We start from the raw sequence: 18,839 nt of genomic DNA on the forward strand, positions 1-18,839 counted from the left end.
CGTTTGGTCCACCGAGACGAAGCACGGAACGGTTCTGTGGCTCGGGCCCAATGAGTTAAGAAGTTTTTCAAGGGATTGCAAAAAAAAAAACTTCTTAACAGACTTTCACTGTATATCTTTTTATAACATACTGTTTTTTCGAGCAGCTAGTCTCCTTACTCCTGAGTCTTCCCAACCCGATATTTCCAACATTTTAGTAACACTAACTCTTTATCAGAAATCATCCAGAACAAACCGTGTCTTTCTCCTATCTTTTCCAGTTCTTGAATCAAGCAATCCTGGTACGAAGGTTATGCCGAAAGTTTTTAGCAGCGCGTAAACCGTAATTCTGAGGACAATGGGATTATTTACATTTGAAAGACCGATGTTTTTCAACCTTGGAACATGCGCGTGCAACCCCTCCTAGTGGTAGTTCCTCCACAGCGAGGGAAGAAAGCACAGGCAGTGCTGAGTCAGACACGGTGCAAGATGGATCTGTTGCGCCTCGATTTTCGAGCAATGATTTTTTTATGATTATAAAAAGAAATTAAGTGCCGAAGAATGCCATTCTTCTTTGCTGCGCGTTTTTGGTGAGGCTGCCCCTTCTAGAGCAACAGTTGGAAATTGGTTTCGTGAGTTTTGAAAGGGTCGCCAGTCAATTGAAGATGAACCTCGTCCCGGTCGCCCAGCAACAGCTGTGACTCAAATGATCAAAGCAGATCCACATCTTACATTTTGTGACACTGAAGGGACCTTAAATATTGGGGTCAAGAGCAGCGCAGACCATCGTTCACGATTATTTAGGCCTTACCAAGAGATGTGCCCGTTGGGTGCCACATTCCCTGACAGAAAGCCAAAAGGAGGAGAGAGTGGACTGGTGTCATTTCATGCTAGAAAAATTCAATGGAGGGCAGTCCCAAGACACCCACAATATCGTCACAGGTGATCAAACATGGGTCTACCATTATGACCCTGAAACGAAGAGACAGTCTTCTGTGTGGTGCTTTCCAGGGGAGGAACCACCCACAAAAGTTCAACGAAGTTGGAGCTCTGGAAAGAAGATGGTGGCAACTTTTTTTACGAACATGGGGCTTCTCACCTCTGTGACCTTGGATACACGTCGTACAGTTAATGCTGAATGGTATGTGAATGACTGTCTTCCCAAAGTCCTTGCCACTTGGAGGTCACAACACGCAGAGTCCAAGAATGGGCACCTTCTGCTGCATCATGAGAATGCATCTGCACACAGGGCTGCCAGAATAATGGACTTTTTGGAAAGGGAAAAAGTGCGAGTGTTACCTCATCCCCCCCTATTCACCTGACCTGGCCCCATGTGACTTCTTTCTGTTCCCTAAGACCAAGGAAAAAATATGTGGGCAGCGGTTTTCGTCAGATGAAGAGGCCATTGTAGCGTACGAGAGTGCACTAAGTGACATCCCGAAAGAAGCTTGGACTGAAATGTTTTCTAAGTGGTTTCAGAGAATGGAAAAATATATACATGCTAATGGAGAGTATTTTGAAAAGTTGTAATTGTTGTTTCGGAAATAATTTTTTTTTCTCACACTCTGCTAAAAACTTTCGGCGTAGCCCTCGTAAGGGTCCCATACTCTAATTGGGGTCTTACCAGTAACTTATAAGCCCCCTCTTTTACATCCTTACTAAAACATTACATACCCCCATAAGCACATGAAGAGATTTGTAGCCTTAATTTACAACCCCGTTAATGTAATTACCGCAATGAAGAAATTTCACCCCATTTTATATCTACTGGGTGGAATGATACCGATCATGAGATTTACAGGAGAATTATATCTTCGAGCATAGGGACGTAACTGCTACTGGTGACATCACTGTAACAGACATCTGTTCCAGCTGCCTCTGTAGTTCTAATCCTGGAGATGATAACATCCAAGGTTTGAATTTTGATCAACACAAGCATCCTAAAAGAACAAAAAGGGAGAAATCGTTTGCTGAACTGGAACAGGTACAGGACATAAGATATCTCAACAAAAGGCAAACTGTACAGGCTATCACCTGAGTCTAAGACAAGATGTTCATTCTCAGCTACATTGGTCTTCTTTAGCTGATCTTCAGCAGTGAAGTTCCTATAAACTTCAGAGACCAGTCATTGTATTATGAGGGATTGATAATAGAGCACATGTCTGAATACTCCAGAGAGCTTTCTCTGTTAACTGACCAGATAAACACCAACATACAAGGATAACCTCCCTTTGGGGAAACCAGTATTCAACAATTTTGAAGACAAGAGATAATACATGCCACTCCACGAGACACTTTTCAACCCTATATGCCGATTTTATTTTTAAAACCTTTTGCAATACCAGAGCAGAAACTATTGAAGGATTATAACGATGGTGTAATTTTTTGCCACAAGTAACAACATTTCTTGAGTTTTTCTTTCAAATTTGTTGAGTAAAGATGCCTCTTACCCTAAAAGATGCTGCAAGACCTATCGCATTCATTTAGGATGGCCCAATTAGACAATCTTCAGCTGAAAAATAAATATCTACAAAGATATTTACAGTTCTTGCCATTGAATGTGGCACATCAGCATTTGCCTGGTGTGAAAATGGGAAACCATGTAAAACCATCTACAGGGCTGCCAACAGTGGAGTTCGAACCCACTATCTCCCGGATGCAAGCTCACAACTGCGCGCAGCTAACTGCATGGCCAACTCGTCGAGACTTGTGAATGTTCACTGCTTGTTGTACATACTGATTCTTAGTGCCACACCTATTTTCAGTGGATATGCTAAGAATGCCACCCGCTATATGACCAAATTGCAAGGCTGAATCAAGAAGAACACGAGTCAGGAGGAGCGAAATCACACTCCTTAGCACTCTAGACTTTTAATAATTCCATACATATTCACAATTTCACTGTACTATTAATTTAATTATGCATTCCTTGGCACTCTAACTTTCAAAGAATTTAACTGTTCACATTTTTTCAGGGCGCCACATTCAAAGGCAAAGATTGTAAATATCTTTACCCTCTAGCGATCCTATGTATCATATATGATACATCACACTTTTTTATCTTTTTCTGGCTGAGAAAATTAGTGTAACATGTGGTGACCGTTTGAATCGTGCACGATAAATTCTATGTATTATGTTTGCAATTGTTGTGTCTTTTTCTATGGAAAGGTATAGATGGCTGAACGGTGTAAATGTCAAAACTTGATATAGTCCTGAACGTATGATATATGTTACAACCAAGAATCCCTCGAATCCCTCTCCAAAATATTCCAAAAATACTATTTTTACAGGTATATCATATTTTGCTCGTTAAGATCAAACCAAACAGAAAAGAAATGAAGTTAATGCCAAAATGTCCCCTCACAGAACCCTTAAAGGCCCCCATAGTCTTTGCCCCATCTAAAATATTATTTTTGCAAATTTGTCATATTTTATTATTTTTATTATCTACAACCTGTTTTCCAGTCATTGACTGGGTCGAAAATGGAATGAAGCCAGTATCTAGGGCTGGTGTGAAAATGGGAAACCACGGAATACTATCTTCAGGGCTGCTGACAGTGGGATCAAACCCACCAATCTTGAATGTGAGCTCACACCTGCGTGACCCTAACTGCATGGTCAACTTACTCAGTAAAGACACCATATTTACTCGTGTATTAGACCCCCTTTTTTCCCTTACCTTTACAGCCAAAAATAGTAAAGGGGGGTCCAATATGTGATAACCTCAAATTCTGTGCAGTGAACACATCATTTTTAGGCTATAAAGAGCAATAAATTGTACATGCAAACATTCTACACTACTCTTTAACAAACTTATGAATGTATTTGAGTCATACTGGCTAATTTCACTGGAAGGCAGTACTTCTAAACGTAAAAAGACAAATGGTGATCACGACTTTTAGGCCTACATATAAAGTAAATTTAGCCAGTTTTAGTTAATCATATCACTCATTCGTTTCATCTCATTAATTTCCTCTGATGAGGTTGACGTCAGCAAGGGCATGCGGTCGTAAAAACTTGCTATGAAGATTAGTCTCACTTCATACTTGACCCCATAAAGAAAAGGGATAAGAGTATCATATTATCATATTGTGCAATATTGATAGAAAGTAACTCGATGGCCAGTCATTTGTCTCTGTCAGTTGAGCAGTAGGTCTACCACACAGTAAACCTGAGCACTGCTCATTTGAATTATCATCTTGCACCACCAACTTCCCTCCTGCCGGTGTGTCATTCCAATTGACGTCATCTTCACTGCCATCTCGTCAGCCATGCACTGTAATCGAGAGCATTCAAGGTTTTGTATTTTTGAACCTTTTAAAAAATAGTTTCGTTCTGACTATAGAGTCCAAACAGTATGAATCTATCCCCAAAGGGTCTCTGATATTCCCAGTTGGTGTATATGTAGCAGAAGCCACTACTTCCGAATAAAGCCACCACCAATTGGTAACTAGCGTATGTTATGTAATACATAGTGACTGGAAGCATTCTTTTGATAACTGCGGCTGTTGAAAGCCAGACTCTTATTTGAAGTATATCCCATGCTTGTTCCTTACATTTATCGCATCATGATTTACCCGAACAGGTGTAAATGAGAAAAGAGAGACGGCATTGTTTAGGTTAGGTTTGCTATCGCCCGGATAGTGCCAAAAGTTCCATGACGGAAAGAATAAAAATAAATAACAGGAAAGTTTGCCACATTTATGGATACCTATAGGTGAGGCGGTAATGTGTGTTACTATCATAATGTTTAATTTTATATGTTCGGTGTCTCTATTTATTTATTAATTAACACATACCTAATATGTTTTGTTTGGCATCTCTGAAAATCAATAAAAGTAAATGGGGACATAAAATCATTATTATTATTTGTTAGGTATCTTGGCGAATAAAACAATCATTATGACTGGATAGTTTTTATCATGTTTTAAACTTAACTTTTCTCCAAAAATATCTATATTCGTCCGAGTTATGAGATATTAAACAATCACTTTGTTAATGATCTCGCCTGCTGTATTAATGATATAGATGTTGATTCCCATAGGGAATCTGAAATATTTGTTCCGAATGAGTAAATTTATAATACCAATATAAATGGTCCGTTATTGGACATTATAAATTTTCCAGCTAACTCATTCCTGGTTGCCAGCGTTTCGCCCTCGTGTGCTAGGCTGGGCTCATCAGTTGGTACCTAGCACACCTACCAAGACGCTGGCTAGTGCATACCGTGGAGGCCACTGCGTAAGCTAATTGTAGCCACCGGCAGTGCCAATGCACTATGAGACACTTTGTCCCCTTATCAAAAATTGATGCCTGCTTGGCCATCAGATGATATAGATGTTGATTCCCATAGGGAATCTGAAATATTTGTTCCGAATTAGTAAATTTATAATACCAATATAAATGGTCCGTTATTGGACATTATAAATTTTCCAGCTAACTATATTGGTATTATAAATTTACTCATTCGGAACAAATATTTCAGATTCCCTATGGGAATCAACATCTATATCATCTGATGGCCAAGCAGGCATCAATTTTTGATAATGGGACAAAGTGTCTCATAGTGCATTGGCACTGCCGGTGGCTACAATTAGCTTACGCAGTGGCCTCCACGGCATGCACTAGCCAGCGTCTTGGTAGGTGTGCTAGGTACCAACTGATGAGCCCAGCCTAGCACACGAGGGCGAAACGCTGGCAACCAGGAATGAGTTAGCTGGAAAATTTATAATGCTGTATTAATAGCAACAACCGTGTATTTCTTAACTAAAGTAAACTCATTTCCTCATCCGGAGGTGGTGCCGCTCTTTTTAGACACGCCCGCAGTGGAGAGCCATTACAGTACCATTTTTACCACATATCAACCTTTCTGCCATTCGTAAATCTCTGGCAGTACGGTACCAGGAATGGAACTCAGACTCCCGCGAAAGGCAGTTAATTGTGTTAACCATTTTGCTGGCAGACATTCTTAACTACAAAAACAAAACAGACATACAGCACGACTGATGCACGTTTGCAATGCGTGGGTCGGACAAGAAACTATTCACCTATTTATGTGACGTCATCAGAGCTGCAGTAGGCCTACGCTACGGAGGTGTACATTTCTTAACTACAAAACACAGATGTACCGCATGACTCCGACGCGTTTTCATTGCGTGGGTCATACGGACAAAACTTTTCACAAATTTGTGCAATGTCATCAGAGCCGCAATAAGACTTGTACCCGCTTCGAATCTTCTTCTCTGACGAATTATGTTGGGGGGGGGTCTTGTATGCGAGAATTTTTAAAATGTTCTTCGTCTCGAAAAGCCAAGGGGGGTCTAATACATGAGTTAATAAATAATTCAATGTCCCTTTAATTCTATTCAAGAGAAATGCAGTGAAAATGAAAAATTTGCAACTGTTCGAAAAATGTCATAAAATAGTGTAAAAAAACTTAAAACTCTGATGTTTGATGATGAAAATAAAATGCACATTCCACGCAATGTTTTGTGTAATCAATAGAAAACAAGGTTTCAGGTAAATAAATATACCATCGTAAAAAATTGAAACAATTGATTTTTTCAGGCAGTGTATGTTATGTACTACGCGACTTAAGAGAGGTAGTGATGGTGATGATCATTGTTTTAAGAGGAAGTACAACTTGGCAACCATCCTCTTTTAACAAACTAAATGGAAATAACAATAAACATAAATTATATATTCAATGACTGAATTTAGGAAATGAAAGAAAAAAAGCATACATGGTTTTTAAATGGCTGAAATGGACACAAACACATCAAATGGGAACATAAGTTACCAAAGTAACAACCACTTGAAATTTAAATGTATTTGATTAATCCACACATAAAGCGAATGACAAGATCAACAGTCTTCTCATCATCAGCTAATGTGAGTATGAGTGCTGTCTACAGGCCGAGGTTCTGTCTTAGGCTAGAAACAGGGTGTCCACCAAATCCAGATTTTGAAATTCCCTGACATTTCCCTGTTTAACAGACATAAAAACAATTTTTTTCCCTCACACAAAACGACAAAAAATAAAATTATAAAGGAAGTTTACAGCTATGACAGTAATATTAAAATACATTTTGAAAGCTTAACATCCAAAAAATAAATGAGCAATTAATGTGCATATTAAATTTCAAAACTTGGAAGTTGAATTTAGTCTGATTAAATTCACTTTAAGATTAAAAAAAAAATGTATAACCATTACTTCTTCATCAAAAATATTTTTTTGTCTATAGCCACCAACGACTGTCAAAGCTTCTGCCATCACCCTCCATTTCTAATTCTTTCAGCAACAAAGCGGCCTTTCTCTTATTTTTTTTTTTATTTTTTGCAAAGAATCTTCTACTTCCAATGCTTGACATTTCTCCTTTAGATTTTGAACATATAAAGCATGAGCATTCCTTGCACCATGGAGCATATTCTTATTAATAGAGACCTTTTCAATTCCGCCGAGGTTTGAAAAAGCATCATATATTCTTCTTTATGCTACAAGGGATTCTTGTAGCATGTCCTCTACTATAATTTCTTTATTAACAGAAAAAAAAACCTAACACATTCAAGCATTTCAATGAAACAATATTAGTATCATTTTCAGAAATGAAGCCAACTTTTCTGTTTTCAAATTTACTGTTGGCAAAACAGTGCAGAGCCAAAAGTGATCTAACCTCTCATCTTTTGAAGACAAAGAATTCACTACTTCTCTAAAAGTATCTTTCTTACAAACAGAAGTGAACTCCCTTTGTATATGATCAGCTTCATTACCCGAGATCCATTTGTTTTCAACAAAGGCATTTAAAGCTATCCTTAGCCGTTTGCTACTTGGAGGTTGCTTGGCTACACTTGGATCGAAACAAATTCCTTTAGCCAGTTTATATGCCAGCGGTGACTGTTCCAGTAACTTCTAACACAAAGCTACCATTCCTCTTAGACAATCTGTGCGAAACACTATCTTTAAAGGTTTTGTGAATTTGTTTTCACTTGTGATTCGCGCGCGATTTTCTTAGTTCAGTATTACATTTTACGAGGTCTGTGTATCGCAGTTATATTGCGTTAGCTGTTATCGAAGCAGAAGAGTGCTGGCAGTATAGGTAAGGCAATGCTCACATGCTTTGCTACCTGTCAATTAAGAAGAAAGCTGATGATGCTTGTTGTTCAAAAGGGGCCTAACATCGAGGTCATCGGCCCCAAGAGGAAAGCTGTGCAGAGTATAGGACTATTTAAAGATGTTTATAATATCCTTATGTTACTTCTTTTTTCAGCTAACAATGCCTTTATCAAAGCTAAGAAAAAACTTTGTTTAATAAAAGGGGGCTGCTTGATAATACTTTCAGAACAGGGTTGAAACCCATGCCTCAGGACAAATTTTCAGCATATTGCATAATGAATGTAAAACATCATTTTCTCTTAGCAACAGTGGGAAGCAGGCATTAAAAGTTCACATGGGAGGAAAGGAGCATGCCAGTAGTGTAAATTTCAGCAGTTCTTTTCATTCCTTTCAAGTTAATTTTAAAAAAGAACATTCGAATAGTGATGTAACAAAAGATTTAAAACTCAGCAGATAATACCCTGGCCACAAACACAAAGTGTCCTCTGCCCGCCACAGCTACCACAACTAACTCTTATCACATATGACTCCACTGCTTCTTCTTCTTCTTCCATTAAAGAAGGTTCACCAGAGGTGACATATCTACAGAATGATCTTTCAAGAGAGCAAGTAACCAAAACTGAGATTATATGGTGCATGCATACCGTCGTGCAACACCATTCTTTACGTGCCAGTGAAGCTAGTGTACATTTGTTCCCAGTTATGTTTCCAGACTCTGAAATAGCTTCGAAAGTTCAACTGCACAAAACGAAAGTTGCATATACAATCACTTATGGTTTGGCTCCCTATTTTCATAAACACATTTCACCGTTGGTTTTGACGAGTCACTGAATAAAGTTTCTCAGACGGGCCAAATGGATCTTGCAGTTTGTTGTTTCAATCCTGGTACTAATGAGGTATGCTCTTCTTATTTTGATTCTGTGTTTCTAGGTCAGTCTACCTCCTCAGATTTGTTAAATGTTTTTTTTGTGAGCACTGCAAGGTCTCAATTTAAAAAACTTACACATTTCAATGGATGGTCCAAATGCACCTATTTTGGTGAACACTGGACCTTGTGGCTTGCATACTGTGGACAATTCATATAAAATAGCAGTAAAAGAAACCCAGTGGAATACTGCAGAGTTTGTGCTCTTCGCTTGCTACGTTCCTGCAAGACATGCTGATTATTATACACATCATTCAGGTCCAAACATATTTACTTTGAAATATTGTGCTAGAAGATGGCCTGAAAATTCGAAAGTCATTGAACGTGCTATAGATGTCCTACCAAATATTGACAAATATGTGGAAGGAAAAAACAGACAAGAAAATTCCAAACTGTAACGGCTTTATAAGAGTATCAACTTCACTAAGATAGTGTATGCATTTTCTAAAAATTTCCGACACTAAAACAAGAACAGGTACATTATTAAGAATAAAAGAAATAAATTATTCACGGCTAATGACTCCCAGAGGAAGGAGGTTAGGGCTGATCGAGACCACGGTGCCAATTTTTGTCACATTCTTGCCCTTGTCTTTCAGGTATGGTATACAGACGAACTACATTAGAAGTCCATTATAGCGAGAATTCATAACAGCAAAAAATTTACTCGCTATAGTGGATTGCCATTATATCCGATTTTTGTATAAAAGTCGGAAAACCCCCATACACATTAAAATCAGTACGAAAAGGCAATCGGTTTGTTCAAAACTTGCGTTTCCGCGGATGATATCCACACTACAGCTTACTTGTTTGTTATTTCTCAAAACCCGATACTACATGAAAGTGTACGTTTAATTTCATTCTGAAAAAATTATAGTACCATATTTCTCTGAATCAAAGACGAACCCCACTTTTTCCGTCAAAAATTTTTAATCAGGCTCAAAAATTGGTTTGTAAAATCATATGAATGAATGCCTTTGGTATACAGTATGCATTATTAGACTATTTTTAGACACCAAACATTGGCTTTCGTTATGCAGCTTTTTTTTTCTTTTTCTTTTTTGTGGCTGCACAATTATTCATTATTTCTATGGGTTTAATGGCCATTAACTTAAAATTGGCATCATAATACCAAAGAGAACCTGTTGAAAATTTGCCGGCAATACCTATTCCATGCATCTCTACAATACGACGATCCATCAGGAAACTGTTACTTTTACTCAGTGTCAGATATAACCGGCTACCGCTCGCTTGCCGGGTTCGGCCAACTTCAGTGGCTAGCGATGTATATCCCTAATCGCGGACGTTGAATATCAACAAACGAGTTTAATGCGCAATGGTATGGCCATTCCACCTTTGCGCTTATAGTTTGGGTAGTTTATTGCCTTCACCATCAAGTACAGGAAATGTACACTGGGTATTATCAGAATTAATAAAAATAATCTATAGACAATATCTCAGCCATAATGTCTGAGTCTTTAGAAAAACTATTTTAGCTACCTATATTCGGTCAGTTTTTGAAATACCACATTACACTATAATATGCCTTTTTCCTTAAAAATTGTGACAGTACCCTGTTAAATGTACTATTGTCTAATGTTCGAATGGGTAGCGGAAGCTTGTTGTACGTCTTAAGCTGCTGATAACATTGGCTGTTAGTGCTTTTACCAAGCTTGGAGTGAGGAGTATCCAGATCATTCTTGTATCTTGTATCGTGCATGTGAACTGTAGATCTTTCTTTAAATTGTGAAAGATTCTCTTTCACATGCATAATATTTGTAAGAATATATAAACAGGGAAATGTCATAACTTTTAGGCTCATGAAGGAAGTTTTACAGGAGTCTCTAAATTCTAATCCAGGAATTAGACGGACTGCCTTTTTCTGCCAAATCAATACATTATTTGATCCCATACAGTATATGAGGGTGAAAGAAAGCACGATAGGATGACAGTAGCACATCCTGACTGATGCAGGTTTACAGTTTTCGCAACAGATACCACACCCGGGCTAATCTCTTACAGAGTTCACAGAGTTCTGATGTATGTATTTCCTACGCAAGTCTTGTATCTACATGTAGGCCTAATAATTTAACAGAATTACAGCAGCCATTATGAACAGTGTGATCCAAAGTGAATAGGATATTTTCTGTTTTAGTGACACTAATAGTTAATTTATTGTGATGAAACCAGTTTTCAGCAATTTTAACAGATGTGTTGACTTGGTTTTGTAGTGTTGTGATATCAACATTACTATTTAGGAAAATTGTATCATCAGCATATAGAACTGATGTGCAGGGAACATTTCATGCTTGGTCACTGATATAGACCAAAAACAGGAAAGGTCCCAAAACAGACCCTTGCGGGACACCTGCTTTATTACAAGTAATGAACTTCGGCACCGCATAAGATTTTAGACTATCACTGTTGTCATTTATTACATATATGACAGCCATTGTTCAAGTGAAAATTCACAAGCAAGTTCACCAGTGCAACATATTTGTAATCAATTTGATATTTTGTTAATAATAAGATATTGTAAAGTTTTTTAATGTATTCACTCATGCAACATGTTTTACAATTTTCCAACCAGACGACTGGTAGAACTTTGAGGTATTGATATGACTGATGATGCCCCACAAAAGGGGCGAAACATGTCTCAACTATTTTAATGATGTTTAACTAACACGTTAACATCTTGCACTGTATTGAATAGGTTGAAGTTTAAATAAATTTCTTACATTATTACACCTCCTTTAAACGTTTCCATACCAGATTTTTTAATCACTTATTACCATCATCTGTTTCCTTTGATGAAGATAGGATACCATTAATTTAAGTTCATGACCCCTTACTCCATAATAACTGAGCTTATGAATTAAGATTATATGCAGGACACAATCAAAAGCTTTTGTCAGGTCAATTAATGTAGCACCTGTGATTGTTTTATTCTCAAAATGATTTAATAAGTCTTTGATGACACATTCAACTGCTTTTATTATCATTGAATGACCCTTTCTAAATCCAAACAGTTTGTAGTAAAGCAAATTATTTTTGAAAAAGTACTCATCGAGTTGTATAAATATACAGGATTCAATAATTTTGCTCAGAATTATAACCTTCCAATGAATGTTGGATCAGAGTTAAAGGAAACATTGAAAGTTTATGGTAACATATGAATTAATGAAATCATAAGTCCAGTTATTACACACCCAAGTATGTCAGAAATTCAAATAACTCGCTCAACCAAATAAATAACAGACAACGGATTGAAGGTACTGGCAAAATAAAAAGCTCAGAACCTCGTGGTATCTCATTAGATTATGGTCAATGATAGGATGTCGTAGCACGAAATACAGAATTAAATGAACATTGCAGTTTCTCCAGACAGAAGATAAATAAAGGTAAATAAATGGCGAGGAACATCAATGGCAGAAATGTGTATCGGAGGCCATGGAATGAGTTGTATCAAATGGGCCAATTTCAATCTACATACAGTGGCCATACCTTATCTATCTAGTCCGATATAGTTAGAGAATCGAGAATCGTAATGAAGTAGTTGAGTGGATTGAATTCCTTTGCTGATGTCAATGATTTCTAGCAGCACTCTGTATCAAAGAGGTTACATTTTTAACGTCAAAAACATATTGGAAGCTACGGAACTTGGAAGAATCTTCAAATGCAAATAGACTTTTATTACTGCTGTCTAGCATTATATTTTGTTTTTAAAAAAGAACAATACAGTTTGTTGAAAGGATTCTGTAAGCATTAAAAGGGTTGCACACGATCTGGAAGGAAATCATATAAAAAGCTGATATTAATTGCCAGATTGTCATTAGTAATAAGAATAATTCATTGTAAAGAGGAAAGATATATATCTAATTCTCTCTAAAATACTAAGGCAAGTGTTGGCTGGTAATATTGTAAATGATATTCATGTGCGTAGCATTATACTAATAGTATGTTACAAGTTTCAGGTATCACAATGTCGAATAACACTGAGGAAATTCATAAGATGTTTGTAAATCCCAGCATGTGGAGCTAAACCAGAATGTGGTCTTGAAGGATTTGAGGAATGTTGGGATGGATACCAATGGATAAAAACTAAGACTTGTAACTTATTTGATGATAATAATAAATAAATAAAATCATGAATAAAAATATATAAATAAATTTACTCAAAAACTTAATAAAATTAATAAGCATAATTAACCGAAATGTCCGTAGTGTGGGCGCCAGAGTTCACCAGAATGGATCCCTCGAATTTAGATAAGAGCATGATAAACTTTATATCCCAGGGCGTGTACATAATGCTGCGTACTGGTACATCTGCTGCAGGCCTTACCTAACCTCCTGAAAACGACTAAATAGGTAGGAACTGCACCTAGGTTCATCAATAACACTGATTCTAAAATAGCTAACTATATTCTGAACAAATTCCGTGCATGAGCACCTCATCAACATACAACATTATACATATAATACACACATAAAATATTGCTGGAAGACTCCATATTTACAACAACAACAATAATAATGAAAATCGTGGGAAAACGAAAGCGAGAACTAAGTTACCATTTGTAAATAGTCCGATGAACAATGTACATGTATGAAGATAAATACCCTTCACTGTCTCTATATCAATTCGACTTACCGATTCTCATAATCGGCAGTTATCACATCACACAGATACTGTACCTTGTACTACTGTGTTCACATATTTTAACACTTGTAAAGATATATACACACGTCTGTCGATCCTCAACATAAATTTATGGAAAGTCTGAGATAGCTTTCACCAACATATAATGCTAGGCCGCCACAAGTGCTACAATACTTAATGCGCAAGCACTCTCCACAATCAGCCACTTTCCACGATCATAAGTAGACTACGCTCCACGAACGTTTGAAGTCCAGTCCATTGCAGCCGTGTCACTCCAGTACCGTGTATCAGCACCACTTCTTTCCCGTACAGTGCCTCAGTTGTAGTTGTAGTTGTAGTTTTCTTCCTTCTCGTTCCTTTACAATCACCTCTACAATCACCCTTACAATGTCTCACAATGTCCCCGGTTGCTGCCGTATGATCAACCTTTATAGACATCAACATCCCCCTCCTCTCAGATGAGACGTCTGGATTGGTGCTTGCCCACCAATCATGAGTGAACCTCTTGTCAAGACCAAGCCCTGAACTACTTCTTCCTCCCAAGACAATAACAAACACTCGGGAGTTTTACATGAATCACCAAATTTTCCTAATACAACAACAAGCTCATCTCATCAGGCTGGGATATATACATGACTCATGAATTTCCCGACACAAGTACATCACAACAAGCACTGGGGCAGCCATATGACTCATTCAAATTACCAGAGTTATTAAAGCAATGTTTTCCCACTCATGCAAAACAAATTACTCATACCTACATATGTGGATATCTTCCAGCTTATAAATATAAATGACAAAACATACAAATGAAATACCGATAATAATAATAATAATGATAATAATAATAATAATAATAATAATAATAATAATAATAATAAATCGAATACTGACAATAATATCTCTACCTTCTACATATAATTCGGGGGTGTGATATATGTACTATCACAGACTGGAGAATGAGAGGTGTCTTCTTCCTGAAGTCAACGGCCGATAAGTATCCAAAATGAATGTCTTATTTATTCTGCTATGTAGCTGCTTAAAGTAGAGTAGTATCATTTCATGATGTCAAAATGTGACATGCCTAGATATAAAACTTGAATACAACCGTTCAGTCGTCAATCATTACCTCACGATAGATAGGAATATTTAGATATTTTTGTTGTGAATGATCCTGAAATTTACGATCTGCTGTACGCTGTATTACGAGAATTTGAACGGCCACTAGCAAGTGTTATGCAGGTGAGATTTAAACATGGATGACACATGTGTTAAGATAGTGTCACTGTACATGAATTTCAGTTTAATTTATGGTTCAGATATGTGTTTTAAAAGGAATCGTGAAGTGATTATATGTGCGTGATTTAGTCATCTACGATCATATTTTATGTTAAGCGCAGTATTCGCAAGTGTGATAGTGAGTGTGACAGTGATATTATCACGCTGATATTGAGTTAATAGTTGTATCAGGATGAATAGTCTTCGTAAGATAATGTGCCTGAGTATGTTTAAAATGAAATGAGAATTCGTTGAGCATGAGATGTGTATAAAAGGATAAGAGATTTATTGTGATAGACTCGTCAAATAATATGAATAATTAATGTTGTGTGGATCGTTGAAAATGTTCACTGGGGTTAAGCATTTAATGGAGTAATGCAATTTTAAAAGTCCCGGTGATATTTGTTGTAGTGAAGATTGATTCCGTCATGCATATGAACTTGATTGCAATAATGAGTAATGACTACTTAGGCATACATGCGACATTTGCGATAATGTTTTCGAGGTGTGTTGAAGACGCTCGTAGGATGATGGACGATAACTAGCCCAGAATGAAAGAAAATAGAAGCTTTTGAAATATGGTGTTACAGAAGAATGCTGAAGGTGAGATGGATAGATCAAATAATGAACGAAGAGATATGAAATCGAATTGGTGAGAAATCGATTTTGCTTAGTTTGATGAGAAGAGAAGAGAAGATAGAATGATACGACACATCCTAAGATACTCAAGACTTGTTCAGTTGGTTTATGAGGGAAGTGTAGGTGGTAAGAACGGTAGGAGTAGACGTCCATTTTTCACTTCCATACAATGCCATGCTCCAGTCAAAAGTCTACAAAAACATCTTTTTAATTCCTATAACAATGTTCAAAATGAGCAAAATTCTTTTCTTACGAAAGGCCTTCCTTGCTTGTGCTACTCTACATTTTATGTCCTCCTTACATCTGCCTTTAGTTATTTTACTACCCAAGTAACAATATTCATCTACTTCCTTCAAGAATACATTTCCTTATCTAATATTTCCTGCATCACCTGACTTTCTTTGACTGCATGCCATTCCTTTTGTTCTGGACTTATTTATTTTCATCTTGTACTCCTTCTCCAAGACTGTCCATACCATTCAGCAATTTCTCCAGATCTTCTGCAGTCTCAGATAAAAAACAATACCATCAGCAAATCTCAGGGCTTTGATTTCCTCTCCTTGGATTGCAATTCCCTTTCCAAATTTCCCTTTGAATTCTTTACTGCCTGTTCTACATAAACACTGAAAAGGAGGGGGGCACAATACATGAAAGTTTCACCTATTATACCCTCTCCCACATCTGATGTTGAAAATTAGGGGGTTGAAAAAAAAAAGAAGGGTGTGTTAGAGGCAAATAAATATGGTAACTGCTCATTGACTGAACTCCTTCTACACAGATTCATTGATAGGTAAGAGAGCATCAGGAATGCTAAATCACCTTGAGTCTGTGGGTTGAATATATCACACACTAAGTTCCTGTTGAACAATTTTACTTACAGCAACTGAATTCTTCATATCTGCAACAGCTGAAGCAAATTCACTGAAGTGCAGTTCAGGGCAGTAAGGAATGGGAAACACTAAGTCTCCTGATGTTTTGCCAGCATGCATAGCTGCTTCCTCCCACTCTTCATTGTTAGTCAGCACTGCCCCATGGTATTTGCCAGTACTGATCCCCTGAAAATATGGTGCTTAAGATATATGCCATTCTTAATAGAGCCCATTACAAATGCATACAAACTGAACTCCAAGATCAGAGATGTACTTTCCCTTGTTTAAAAGGCAAGTGGTGCGGTTTGGTTTTTATTAAGAGAGCAACTGAGTAAACATGTGCAAGCATAGATTTATTGTGGAGCTACAAACTGATCAGAAATTGAAATGTATCTCCATGTAGTGTTAGAGGATGAAATGAACCTTATTTGTTTCTACACATTTTGTAACACACTGTGTTTCTTAGCACTATCCTGAGTTTCAATTGTCTTAATGAAAATACAGTGAAATGCCAGAATGACAACATGTTTGCAACACTGAAATTCCATTAATTTCAATAGATTAAATTTTACAATACTGTACAACTGGCTGGATTTACTACATCAGGTATTCATCAACAAACATAGGAACTTCAATAAATGAAAGGATCAACAGTGTAACCTGGATATTAAAAAAAAAGTGTTGTGTAAATATGTTAGTCAGCGTGGCAGCAGAATGCTATTCTACGTAGTGTAATGCTACTTCAAGAGAATTTGCAGCATCTGAATGTAAAAGAAGGTCCTTCAGGGTATCTTGCGCTTCACTACCTGTACCTTCAGAATTGTCATTAGGTTGATTCTGGACAATAGAGACAATATCTCTGTCACTGAAGTCTTAATAACTGTTGTTATGCAGCACTTCCCCCCTTGTCCAGAACACACATCCAAAATACTTGAAATTATCTACCTGTTCCAGCTTTGTATTTCCAATCTGATATTCAATTCTCTTGGATTTCTTACTGAATAACACCAATTTCGTCTTTTCATACCATACTCATTGCACCTATTTTCAAGTTCCAAGATATTAGACTGCAGGCTTTGAGCACAATCCGCCAGTAAGACCAAGAAGTCGTCAGCATAGGCCAAACTGCTTACTATTGTTTCCAAAGTGGAATGAATTTTTAATTTAAATTTTCATTTAAAGTTATTTTTTAACCCTTTCTTGCCCGAAAGTGCCCGCCTGTTCAATTTGTCTTCTGATCCTTAGTGCTCAGCTGCATTATTTGTACACATCTGTGCTCTACGAGATAGTTTTGCAGTTTTTTCAGCAGTGAAGTGTTTATGAGACACTTATGAACACATAGTGCAATTTCCAAGGCTTAGAAATATGAGTATTAATCTGTCTTGACGTTGCCTGGGCAACGGTCTTGAACTTCTGCGAGCAGGGGTCACCTGTTCCGTTCGCAAACATGGTAGGATTGAATACTGCGGATACTGAAACTGAGCTGAATATAGGCAAAGAAAGTGACAGAATCGTTGAGTAGGGGTGGAGGTGAATTTTTAATGAGTGAATAACATATCAACAAAGATAATTTTAGTAATAACAATGATATAAGTGAAAACTGGTAACGAGAAATCGAAACTCATGGCGATGCCATGGCAATTCAGGTAATACAAACATTCCGTTTCGTTACTCCGAATGATTACATGGATGATGTTGAACCTGTCCATAATTTGGAAAAAGTATTACGAGAAATAGATTATTTCTTATGTATGTTAGGAGGAGACAAACTATTCAGTGACATAGCCAATTGCATATATATCAATGCAGCATTCAAACAAGCACGTTCAGTAAAATAGATATAGCATAGGAAGACACGTGCCCAGAGGAAATAAAATCTTATATACATGGGCATCATTCCACTTCCAAAATCACGTGATTATTGGTTTAGAGGGATTCAGACAACATGACAATGTAATGTTAAGAACTTCATCTTTGGTCCATATTGCAGAGATTAACAAACAATAAAGTAGAGTGCAATAGATCCACCTTTTCCAATACAAAATATGCTGCTAATCTAAAATTACAGCATTACTTTATTTGGTATCGGTTTCAATGTCTCAGACGTTATCAGCCAAAATTGGGCAGGTAAACAAAAATATACACAATGTTAAAATACAATCTATATAACCTAATGGTTAAAATATCAATGGTTGGATAAAATACAATGAGTGATGATGCTTGAGGAGAAAGTAATTCTCAAGATATTTTTACAAGTTGAGAACTTGTTAGTCATTTGTAAAACAGGAGGTGAAAATCTTTGCAAATATTTGAGTAAGTCTTAGACACTTTATGGAGCCTAAAGTCCTAAATGTGGCGTTATTAGCCACGGGATATACT

General features: G+C 37.1%; 1 protein-coding gene across 7 annotated transcripts in view; it reads right to left on the reverse strand.

Moving 5' to 3' along the window:
• grsm (granny smith) overlaps positions 1 to 18,839 on the reverse strand; it is a 43,738-nt gene that overhangs the window by 4,787 nt on the left and 20,112 nt on the right. For all 7 annotated transcript variants that reach the window (XM_067150002.2, XM_067150006.2, XM_067150000.2 and 4 more), the window contains exon 8: positions 16,470 to 16,646. In XM_067150002.2, the coding sequence (XP_067006103.1) occupies positions 16,470 to 16,646 (177 nt within the window). The remainder of the gene's footprint in view (positions 1 to 16,469; positions 16,647 to 18,839) is intronic.

Source organism: Anabrus simplex, chromosome 6, assembly GCF_040414725.1.
Source record: "Anabrus simplex isolate iqAnaSimp1 chromosome 6, ASM4041472v1, whole genome shotgun sequence".
Taxonomy (NCBI): Eukaryota; Metazoa; Arthropoda; class Insecta; order Orthoptera; family Tettigoniidae; genus Anabrus; species Anabrus simplex.